Source organism: Ixodes scapularis, unplaced genomic scaffold, assembly GCF_016920785.2.
Source record: "Ixodes scapularis isolate PalLabHiFi unplaced genomic scaffold, ASM1692078v2 PGA_scaffold3__209_contigs__length_174095766, whole genome shotgun sequence".
NCBI classification, from domain to species: Eukaryota; Metazoa; Arthropoda; class Arachnida; order Ixodida; family Ixodidae; genus Ixodes; species Ixodes scapularis.
In genome coordinates, this window is record NW_024609868.1 from 19600819 (window position 1) to 19613416 (window position 12598).

Here is a 12598-nt window from a genome sequence, read left to right on the forward strand (position 1 = left end):
CAGGCGTCAGTGCCCGAGACGACTTGTGCTGCTTTGGGCTCTGCACGCGTAAAGCTTCAGCAGAGTTGTCGCACGCGCAAAAAGACTAAAGTTTCTTGGTGCATTGCTGCAGTAATGCTCCAAGAACCTAACTTAGCACTGATTTACGGGTTTCAGTTCAGCTAGTGGGTACATATTGTTGGCAATCGGACCCGCTGAACACGAAAAAACGAGAACGCAGAGAAAAAGACTGGACAAACACAGCGCCGACTAACAACCGACTTTTACTTCATCCTCTTCCCAGCCTAGGCACTTTCTTCTTTCTCTTACGGCACATTGAACACGATTAAAAAACAAAAAAAGACACCTCGTCGATAACGGTTCACGAAAAATAACGACAATATTTGCGGTTTGCCACAACCCGTGAAATATTGAAAAAAACATTTTTAATAGTGTTTAATATGCCTTAGGAGGAAGAAGAAAGTGCCTAGGCTGGGAAGAGGATGAAATGAAAGTCAGTTGTTAGTCAGCGGTGTGTTTGGCCAGTCTTTTTCTCTCTGTTCTCGTTTTTTTTTTGTGTGTGTTCAGCTGACCCGATAACCATTAGCACTGATGCAGCGCTGTTGGAGCAACGAATCGCTAAAGGCCTGTTAGCGCTAACTCAGCGCTATTCGTCCGCGCTGGAAATAATGCCGACCTCGCTAATGCGGAGCTGACTTCCCGGCATATTATACTTCGTTTCAGCCGAAGTGCATACGCAGACAACGCTACGAGCGAATGGGACCGACCAATCAAGGTGCGCCAAAAGCGCGAATCTCTGGGAATTTGTTTTCTCATTTTTTTATTTGTTCAGCGATGAACAAAAGGTACAGAAACATGACCAAGTCCATGACGGTGCCCTTTTGACGCTGTCTGGTTGGCCCCATCAGCTCGTAGCGTCGGCTGCGTTTAGACTTGAGGTACAAATAGGTATCGATACAACGCCGATGCAGCGCTGCGTGCATCGGTTCTAACGTACACGTTCAAATCGTCAGCGCTGTTTCTAGCGTTGATTCAGAGCTCCGATATATGTGTAAACCAGTAGCTAGTAATGTTTTTCAGAGAAGGGGGCTGAGGTAGCTTGGATTTCCATGACTTGGGGTGCGGAGGGAGAGGGCGTGGGGGTCAAAATGCACGTATATATTACTGGGTCCCCTGGATCTCGGGTTGGAGGGGGGGGGGGAGAAACTAAAATCTCCTAAGACACTACACCCCCCCCCCCCCCTTCCCCGGCTATGCCACTCGTGTGAAGTCGTCGCTACATCAGGAAGAACCGCGATATTTCTAGCTGTGACTAGATAGTACTGAGGTAGCGCCGTTGGTGCATGCGTGAACAGACCTTGAATGCCAGAGTTTGGATTATCGCCGACACGAATGCTTTCGTATACGGCAGTGCGTTTTCATTTGTGCGCCAAGAAAGCCGTCGGAGAGAGCGCGGACTCGAGCATCAAACGAGAAAGAATATGGGTCGACTCGCCTAGCTTGCTCTGCGGAGGTCCTGAAGTTTTGCTTGGGAAGGAGACAGAACGGAGAAGAGTTGACGGGAAGCGGTTGGTCGTTATTGAGGTACATGTCGTCCAGCCAGAGCTCCGTCACCTGAGCGCAAAAGAAGCGGAGAGAGCGAGCGAAGGTAAGTTGAACTGTACAAATATTTTCAAATGTTAGAGCCATGCACTCTATACAACAATAACAAAAAGTATGTGAGTGCGGTCCTCCAGAACACGGTACAAGTAATATGGACGAGCAATAAAAATATCCCATTGCGATGTGCACAAGGACAATGATCGTGACGCTTCAATCGATTGTTGCCCTATAGCATTTGTCAATTTTTTTTTTTCAGGTCTTCTCGTATTTTGAGCATCGTCATTCGTAGGGATTCTTATAATGTTCGCTGTGATTGACAGCCTTCGTCTTCTGCCGAAAAGTGAACTCATAATCTTTTATTTTTGTGCGTGTATAGTCATTAAGAAGTTAAGAAACGCAGAGCGTGACGAATCCCTGCACTTCTATTTTCGGCCGGGCGATGCCGTCAATAGGTTTATTGCATTAGCCAAAAATAACTGCAAAGAACAAATCCCAAAGGTTGAAGCGTGAATATGGTAAGTCAAGCGCTGCGTTTTTTTTTAAGCTATCAGTGGTAGCTTAAGTTTGAGCATTTTCTTTTTTATTGTCTATTGTAAACTAGTATTTATTATCACCTTACATCTCCAAATTTTGCTGGATTATGTTCTTGGAGAGAAACGTAAAATATAAAGCAACAAAATTACGACCAAGCAAACAGAGTGAAGACTTCAGCCCGTGTTTATAGACGACAAACGTGCGAAAGCCTCAAAAACATCAAGGGTTTTGAGGCGATCGTCACGTCTCCTTATTACGGCTCCCCCCCCCCCCCCTCCCCCCTTGTTTTACTTTTCATAAATCAACTGGTACACGCGGCTGCTATGGGTACTAATAGCCAGTTTTTATAACGCGTATAAAGAAATTGTTCACACAGATACAGTAGTAAGTTCTTCAAACGCTACCAAGACGTATCATCATTACGAACAAACGTACAGACATACGAGTCTAGTTTATTTTGTTCACGACTGTACGCATGCCTACCATTAATTACTAAGCGACTTTTTGTTTTGTTTTGATAAATGAATTACGAAGGCCATCACTGTTGTTGTGATATGATACTGTCCGTAATCTTGGAAATATTGAGCAATATCGTAATAGCCATTATAGTCATTCTAAGGCAAATATTCGCCACAAAACTTGTTTTGTTACCAATCGTAGTACTTATTGCATTTCCTTCCTCTCTCTCTCTTTTTCTCTCTTTCTTGTCTCTCTTTCTTTCTATCTCTCGTGGTTTGATGTAAAGGCGCTTGGACCTTAGCATCTACGGTTGGTGTACTGTTTTTGTTTCTATTCCTTCATTTCTCGTGTCATTTACTTTTCTTTCTTCTGTTATACTCTATTTTTAACAAAAAATAATTACAATGTAAACACGCAAAACATTCCTAAAACCGGGAATTTATAGAGAACGCAGGGAATTCCCGATCTACCAAAGAATTAAAACAAAAAACAAAAACCGGACGCTCCCCGGTTTTCATTGAAACGTCAAACATAAACGACTTGAGCACGTGCGCTAAACCAACTTCAATGGAAAATATACTTCAGCACGCCGGTGAGTGTTTTCTTTCTCCATTTGCCCTCCCACCCATTCTCTATTTTTTTTTTTTTTTTTTCGTACGCACATGAGCGGCAGGGTAGACCGTCGGGCACGATCCTGAAGAGGATCGTGTTCTCAAGCCTTTGGTCCGATGTGGTTGCGCGTGCTGTTCGCCAGTACGTGCTTAAGTGGAAGACTACGGTTGCTGTCCTAAGGGGGAGGGGAGGGGGGCATTCATTGGTAGGGGTCTGGCATTCGATGTTATGATTAAAGGAGGGATTTTAAAAGGCAGGCACCGCGACGCATTGAACGCCGAACTTTGGGGAAGTTTTAACAAGCCTGGTGCGTTCTCTAATGATAATGTGCTTGCGAAATTTTTCTTTTGCTTGTGTTTGTAGTCGGTTGCTTGGCTTGATAGACTCGTGAAAGACCTTGCAAGTGTTTTTTTTTTTTCTTGTTGTAGCGTGACTCTATACTACTACGTGCATCACGGCTTTATGATAACGGTAAAGGTGTTTTTAGTGCACCGAGCCTCTTGCACTGCGCTTACCACGATTCGGGTTTGAACGGTGCCAATATTGGGTTTGTTTCGTTACATTTCAAACACGCCCCCCCCCCCCCCCCCCCAAAAAAAAAAAAAAAAAAAAAAAGTTAATGAAGTGGCTTTTTTTATGGAGCTTAGATTACGTAATTCACGAATGATTTCATAACATTGCATTTTCAGTTTGTCATTAAAAGAATGAGAAAACTTCTTGACATTAGCGTATCGGACTTGAAGTTGTTGATGACATATATTGGTGACAGGTTGGCTACTTCGTTCCCCCGATGACGTAATACTTTCTTTTCATGAAAATGTAGGTTAAAAAGCCAAGAAAAGTACCGTTTCACGTGAAGTACGTTTTCCCACGGTATGACCCTTATATAGGCGAAGCTAGCTTTACATTATAAAGATGTTGATTTTTTTTTAAATTTTTTGTAACTTGTTTGTTTACGAGTAGTCAGCAACAGCTAATAAAAGGCAGGGTGTGGCGACTCCCAGTCATCTCATTATCGCTTTGCAACCAATAAGATTGTGACATTGCTCAATTATAATTCTAAATCCACGCCCCACGTTTCTTAAGTTGGAAGTGACTGTAGCTGCCTTATTCGTGTAAAAGACGCTTTTTGGGGATATTGGAGATAAAGCCAGGCTTTATGACTATCACGATGTTGCGCGCGAACCCTCTCTAGACCTGCATATCAGTTGAGTATTGCGCGTTTTTATATGACCATAGTGTTTTCACGTATTCTGGCTTGCCGAGTTTTATTACTGTAACAAAAATAGTACCTTTCAATCATTGGAGTAAAAATACTGACAATTGTATTTTCATTTCTTAAAAAAAGAGCGATAAATGATGCATCTCCTTCCCCATAAAAATAAACAAATGAAGTAAAAACGCCTAAAGCGACAGAAGGGATTCGAATAGCAAATGTGTACAGCTAAAACGCACCGAGAGGTCAGTTGAAGGTTAGAACAATTTTGCATCTGAATTAATCTTTATCTAAAATATGGCTGAATTTAGCCTGACTAGTTGATCGTGCGCAAAACAATCAACAGTGCAAGGGAGTCAAATTGAAGTTATCAGACTTATAACGATGAGTTTGATGACGAGTTACAGTAAACGCCTGAAAGTAATCCCGTTTCTTTTTTCCTTTTCGTGGGAATACAGTGTTGTTTTGAAACATGAAATGCATTTCAGAGCTACCCCCCTTCCGCAGTCCCAAAATTTTGTACGTGCGTATGTGCGTGAATTTCCCGCTAAATATAGCGGGGAAAATGTTATTATGAGACTGATAGACGAATTCAGTTTTACAGCTCAATTTTGCGGGAAAATTGATGACACGTAATCTGACGTCACGGGATATTCAAATCAATTAATATTCCCCGCTAAATATGGTGAAAACATCGACGGCATGTGACTTGTACGTCAATTTAGTTTCCCTGCTCTATTTAGCGAGAAAGTTCACATCTTGAGGCCAAAAAATCAATTCAGTTTTCCCGCTAAATTTAGTGGGAAATTGACCTCACGTGACCTATGCATCAATTCAGTTATGCTCTAAATTTAGCGGGAAAATTCCCATCTTGCGACCTGGACACCAATCAAGTTTCCCCGCTAAATTTAGCGGGGGAAATCGACGTCAAGGGACGTCAACCATTCTGTTTTCCCGCTGTGTAAACTGGATTGGTAGCTATAGTCTGTTGCAACCTAAGAACGAAGGGCGAGGGTAAGACAGGCCGGGGAGGAGGAAGCAGACGGAACGCTGAAGAGAGGAGGTTTCCCCCTTTTTTCTCTAGCGTTCCGTCTGCTTCCTCCTCTCAGGCAGGGCCTATCATCGCCCTTCGTTCTTAGGTTGCAACGGACTAAAGGTGACTAGACACCGATCCAAACATCAATTCTCTCACCAATAGACCGATCTCACGAGGAGTTGCGCGACGCCACCGCTGCCGCGGTGCATTCTGGTACCTGTAGTTCTCCCCAGTTTTCCGGCCGCGTCGGCGCGCATTGTACGCCCGGCGTTTGGAAATTTTCGGGTTAGCACGAGACTTTTAGCCAGGTGTTGACTCATGGTTTTCAATCGGTGGCTTCAGATGTTGTATGCCACGGAGCTATGATAACAGCACCAGGCAAAAAGGCCTCGGATATTATGTCTTCACGCAAGGAAGAAGCATGGCAAAGAAAGGTCGACAGTGCCGGACAGAGCGGCAGGAAAAATAGCGTTTTACGATTTGTTTCGCGATTTGCTTCCTAATTTATATCCAATTATTGCACGTCAGCTAAAATATGTAAGATTACAGGGCACGAGACATACAGCGTGCCGAAGTGTTCCGTAAGCTGGAATCTCTCTGACCATTTGCTCCGTAGCGGCCTATTCGTTGGTCTATCTCAAATAGGAACTCCGCACTGCTTTGCGGAGGCTGTTTTTAATACACTTCATAAGGGGTGTCCAAACAGGACACTACAAAACCCGCGACTCCGACAAATCGTGAAAATTGAAGCGGACGCTTCTATTTTTACGGTCTGCAGGAGTCGTGAAAATGTTTGCAGGAGTCGTGAAAATTTTTACGATCACGACTGCTCTCCTCTTCAGATTGACGTCACACGCCACCTGCGTCTGTCTCACCTCGCCAACGCCCTCGCGTACCGCCGTCGCCTCGGCTCGAAGGCCAAGGAGGTCCGGCTTTGGGTGGATTTGGGACATTCCTGCGTCGAAGGGTGCGTTTCGCCCGCCTCGGATCTGCTTTCTTTGTCGAGATTCACTTTCGTCGTGATGGCGTCCGACGCGGTTCCGTATTGTGAGCAGAGGCCTTGAGCAATTTACCGACAGCCAACAGAGCGTGTGAGTGGCTCTCCGGACCCACGTGATGAGCAGAGCAAGGCCGCCGTGGAGGAAGCGAGGGGGAGATTTGACGGAGGGAAGTTTCCCCCCGGGAAGAATTGACGGAGGGAAATTTCCCTCCGACGGCCGGAAGCGGATCGCGGCTGAGCGCGGCACGATTTGCCGGAGTCGCGGGTTTTGTAGTGTCCTGTTTGGACACCCCTTTACTCGGTGTATTTTGGTGGTTATAACTGCTATTGCGACGACATGTTTCAAGCACAACTCTTGAAAAGATCAGGACAACCACTAAAAAAGAGCAGCGATTCCCGATATGCACCACTTGATATAAAACAACTTTTTTTCGAAAGCAGCCTTCATTTTTTTTTTTTTTTTTGTTTTCATACCAACGCGAAAATATTACATAATGCAATTTAGAAGTGCAACACGTACTTACCGCCAAAAATGTAACAAACGAACATCATCCATTTTGTGGTGGTCTATTAGGTTGGTGTTACTGATCCGTTCTGCACTAGCACCAGTCGAAACCGCAGAAAACAGCTTCCCCTGTCGGCGCGACTGTTAACGTTCGGATTTTGCGCAAAAAAAAAAAAAGAAAACTGAATAGAAACTGTGCACGAAAAATCATCTCCACCCCAAGCTTTCAGGTATCTGGCATGGTTGCTTCTTTTTGATAGATGCCAATTATTACGGCGCGTCAGGCATGTTCATCTGTACTCTGTCGCACAGGCTGTCAACCAGAATGAAACAACTTTTAGAAAACTATAGCTGACCGAGAAAGTCTATTTAGCTCCTCTTACTTGATGGCTGATTAAACGTTATGCACAAGACTGAGCACCACCAAGCTCAGTTTTTCATCAAATTTGATGCTGTTTCGTGGTGCTACACCGAGCCGATAGTCCCTCGAATTTTCTTGTTCTTTGCTATTGCACTAGATTTTCACTTGTTTGCAAGGTAATCGAGACGTCCGAGGAGTCGGAATGCTCGAGTAGTGGCGCCGTTGTTTTTTTGTTTTGTTTTTTCCGCGGCCGCAGTGGGATTACCCCGTGAACGGCACTGGGCTCAGGTGTTCGCGAAGACGAAGAAGCAGACGACAAAGCGATTCTAAAGCGATAAGAGGACTGAAACTGCTTCTCTGCACTTGCTGAGGAAAGTAAGGCATCACAAACAATACAATCTTATGAAGTAAAAACATGCAAGAGAATCAAGGTGATACCGGGGCGTGCCAAATGATAATCTATGATGTACGTACGCCCAGCCGTATGTAGCCGGGAAGAGATGACTACAAGTAGCATGGCGGCGGCACCACTTCCGGAATGCGCGCGCCTGCGCAGTTCGCTTGGTGACATCGGTCTATTCCCTATAGTGAATTTCATGCATTATGGAACTTTGATGGTGAAAGTCGCAGTCAATAGTTTTCCATACATCGTTTTTGTGAGCTACATTACCTCATGAGCTTCAAAAAATAGAGAGTTTTGGAATAGGGGGCCCCTAGCGTTTGGGTTCCCCTAAGAAATTGGGGGACCCAGCCGCTACAAGGATGGCGTCGACGGCTTATAAAAAAGGGGTTTCGCAACGCCGCATAGCGCGATTACGTTTCCCGCTTGCAGCGCCAATGCGGCTAACGAGCGTAATGCTAAAAAAAAAAAATCATAAAAAAACCTAAAACATGTGCGCTTAGCAGGCACTTTTTGTTTACAAATAATAGTTAAGGTAAATCCCAATCAAGCAGGCTAAAACAAGAGACAATCTAAAATCAGTATAAATGTTGTTGGCTCTATTCAGCCGAAACAACCCAATCCGTAGCGCTCTTATTTGGCGCTTGTTCTCGAATTTTTTGGGCGTTCGTGTGCGCTTTCACCGTCTTTCGCCGAAGATTTAGGCCTTCAACTATGCCGAAACTGAGAAGAACGCTGGCGAGAATACTATGCGAGCAGCTACTCTATTTCGATCTCAGCTGGAGCGACTTTAGCAATACGTTGCCATGCCAATGGTTACCGCGTCTCTTTAAGCTTAGGAACGGCCAGAATCAGGAACGATCTTTAAGATGGGTCGAGCCCACCGCTTATTCTTTGTGACTTGAGCGGGATACAGCAAAGAGAAAACCGGTTGCACCATTCATTGGCAATGAAATTGGCTAATACTGCAGCGACCATGACGAATTTCCTCCGAAGCGAGTGGAAAGAGGACCGCCCTGTTTGCCGACGCAATCCGGCCTCAAGCAAATAGGGCCCCCTGCTATTTCTCGAATTTTGCGTTGGGGATGAGCACCAACCCAAAATCTTAAGCGGAATTTGGGTTCTGCGCATGCGCAGTGGTGAGTCCCTATTTCTTTGGGGCCCCCAAGCTTTGGCGCCCCCTATTCTAAAACTCTATAATAACAAAATCGGGAATTTGACATAAGAAATCAACCTTTGTCTTTCGACACCCCCTGTAGCGAAACGAAAATTTCAAAGGAATCGGAACTCACCAATCAAGTTACACAATTTTTTTTCGTCTCTGTCGGTTCATCGGGCGAACATCTGAATTACGTCAGACAGGCTGCGAACATACGGTCTCAAAGATTTCGCAAAGTTTAGTTTTTTTGTTTTTGTTCTTGCTCCATTTTGATTTTGTTATATACTTCATTCGTGGACGTCGAAATCATTTAATCTCAAAACTACTGTTAAAAAAAAGAATCGACGAGATTTTGTAGATACAGGACGTGCATTCAATCGCCGCAACAAAGAATTCGCCGATCGCCCACTCCCCATTTAACTATGGACGTGCGAAGCATCCAATACCGCTTCCCAAGATTACGTTCCTTGTTATCGATTCTCTTATCGGTGCTCGCTATGCCGAATCGACAGAAAAAAAATAATGCAAAAATCCACTGAGGAAGCCAGACGCTGATCCTTTTTTATCGCCTCCAGCCCCATCCCGCCCTCGGGACATCCCGCGCATGCGCTAGGCTCCCCCCCCCCCTTTTTTTTTTTCTTCGCCAATTTAATGCAAGTTTTTATAACGACAGGGGAGGAAACAAGAAAAGAAGGCGGGGGGAAGAAAATATGCTAATTAGAAGACCTCGTGCGCCCCCTCGCGGAGGACACGGCAGTAGCGTGAGCCGCCGGAGGGCAGTAGCTAGCTTAGGTGGCTGGCGGCGAGAGTTTATCGAGCCGCTTGGTTCAATGAAACAAAACAAGAAATAGGGGGAAAAGCTAAAGAGTTAAAAGAAAACAGAGAGAGAGAGGGGTGAAGGAAGAGCGGGCGAGGGGGACGCGTTGTTTCTGGGGGGCTTTTGCGCCCGTGGGCCTGGCTTTGGATGGAGCGAGTGGAGCGTTCTAGTTCCCTCTTTCCCCAATTTTTTTCCTTCCCTATTTCCAGTTTTTTTTTCTGGACGTCAGGAAAGTTTGGGGAGTTTTGCGCGCGTTTGTGCAATAGCACTAAGGGTGGTGGGAGATGAGTGTTCGCTGCGGGGGTGTTTCATTTATTTCGGGGATAATCAAATTGTCTACTCCTCTCTTCCCTCCCCTTCCCTCTCCACCTCCCCCCTATCCTCCGTTCTGAAGTAGGAACAAGGGCAGTAGGGGAAGGTGGGGGAGTGATTTAGACCTGAGGATTAATACATGAACAAACAAAAACAGTTGGGTCATTTTGATGGCTCCATTTTGATGGCTCGCCGGATCTCTCGTTATTTACCATCGTTCGTTCCCTTTTTTTACACCACCTGTATTTTGTTTTTTAAGTTCAAATCTTGTATATATACATTCTTGTATTGATGGGAGGTTCTGGTTCAACTAACATGTGAGCAATGATGTGTGCTTGTTTTTGGTCCAAAACTAATTCTCTTTTTTTTTTTCTCTCTCTATTTTTTATAAAGCTTTTTTTTTCATGCTTTTTTATCGCGCCTTAGGGAACTTGTTTGGTTGCTAGACTTCACTAGAAAAATGACGTTCATAGACGGAGAGATAAATAAACTTAGGAAAGAAAACAAGACCACACCAATAGAGGAAGGATACAAAAAATGACCCTTGGAGCAATTATTTGGATGTGGGTACAGCTCCGAACCCACAGAGATATCGGTGGACTTATTAATTTCAAATGCGCGCTTATTTTTCTTAATGTAACTTAAAACCACGCCCAGTTTTTGAATGGCCTGCGCAAGAAGCAGTCGACTTGGTCTCCGCATACGAGCTGCGAGGAACTGTCGAAGGGGTTGATCGTCTGCGAGCGTCTTAGCCCCTCCGCCAGCTTTCCTCCTTACCGGACGACAACGCAACGCATGCGCACTTGCGACTAATCTTCGCAGGAGGCGTCTGCCACATAATTGCAAACTTTCTCCCCGGTTTCAGTTGCTCCCTCTTTGAAAGAAACACTGACACCCCGAAAATGTTTTTTTTTTTTCTTTTTTTTTAATTTTTGCCAGGCGATTTATTATGGTTTATGAAGACTACCCAATCGATATTTTGCTACAGCGCCACTATATTTTTATTAAAGTAAAAAAAAAAAAAACTAAAAAAAAACGTAACTGCCCGAAACCGAAACCGAATCTGGACTGAGGAGGCAGTAGAAATATAGAGGAGGACAGGAGGTGGCGGAAGTCACGTGGCTTCGATACTTTTTTTTTCCCCCAGACAACGCACTTGCAGCTTTTAGAAGTCCCCCCAAAATAGTTATCATAGTTCTCTTTTATTTTTAATATTGTGTGGTTATATTTTGGTGGTTGTGTCTAAACCTTAGAAAACGGCCCCTGATCACGGAAAAGAGAGTGAGCGCGACTAAAACCGGCGAGTTCTCGATCAGCGGTTTTCGGGCGGAAAGAAACCGAATTTCGAGCCGAAAATTCTGTTCTGGGTAGTTGGGCTCTCATATATCGCGTACAAGTAAAAACCTTGGCGAGCATAACTACCCTGTCAGTGTCCCTTTAAAACTAGGCTCCCTGTTGTGCCGCTCCGTGCTTCCAACGCCTTGAGCAAGCGCATTCCAAAAGCACCGCGCAAAAAAAAAAAAAAAAAAAATTAATAAAATAATAAAGTCCGAGGGTGTGATTTAAATTGAGAAGAGTGTAGTCCGTCGCACCGCGCATGCGCGTTCTTTCGTGAAGCGCCCCTACGTGGCGCTGCGGCTACCACCACCCTTGGCATGCTTCAACCAGCAAAGTCAACCAGGGTCGCTACAAAGACGTTTACGTCTGTGTTAGTTTTGCCGGACTTCATCGGAATTCCGACGCTGTCTTAACGAAGACACGTCTGCACCGAAAAGACAAACACACACACACCCCAGAACAACGAGTGTGGCACAACAGCGACGTCGCGGGCAAGGAGGCAGAACCCAGCATTCGGAACAAACCCCCGTCCACAGACTCCCAGTGTTTGCGGAGCGAAGCGTGCCGCTACATACAATTGCAGCCACTGCAGGTTTTCTTTTTTAAGTTATTATTCGGACGAGCGAGGCAGGCAGGCCGTTTCGGTTCCTCAACCATCGCCTCTCTCCACGCACGTTCGTACATTACGTCTCGGTGTCTGTATGTGCGTGTACGTGTGCTGGGAAGCAAAGGGAGGGGGGAGGCTATGCAAATGGTGAGGCGGAAGGCGCTCGTGCGGCGCTGATTTAATTAGGTACTCATTAATTGGGAGGGCGCTTGCCGAACCCTGCCCCCTAGTTAATCCTCAGGGCGTGGGCGAGCGCTCGTGTGTGTGCGGGCGGACGCGTGCGTGCGTCTGTTTGAGCGTTGGGTGAGCGTGTGTGTGTGTGCGGTGATGGCGTGGCGTCTTTTCTGCCGCGGGGGGAATGTATAAGCCTTCTTCGGGGGATGGCTGGGGCGTAGGGTTTTCTAACGAACGCGTTCGGCGGTGAAAATTCCGCTTGTCTCGCAGCGCCGCCGCTGGCGTGCTCCTCCCCTCTTTGTCAGCCGCCGCCACCGTCGCTAGTGTGGACGCTTATTTTTGGGGAAGGGCGTTTTAGGGAACGGGAGAATAAAGATTGGGATTCCGCACGTTTTGTAGGGAAGGTGTATTTGGAGAAAGGGAAGATACTAAAGGAAATGGTTTGCTAAGGTTATGAACAGTTTAA

General features: G+C 45.6%; 1 protein-coding gene across 2 annotated transcripts in view; it reads right to left on the reverse strand.

The window, feature by feature from the left end:
• The window catches only part of LOC8039418 (choline O-acetyltransferase), a 135806-nt gene that overhangs the window by 30863 nt on the left and 92345 nt on the right, over positions 1-12598 (reverse strand). For both annotated transcript variants that reach the window (XM_042292327.1, XM_042292328.1), the window contains exon 4: positions 1496-1614. In XM_042292327.1, coding sequence (XP_042148261.1) covers positions 1496-1614 — 119 coding nt within the window. The remainder of the gene's footprint in view (positions 1-1495; positions 1615-12598) is intronic.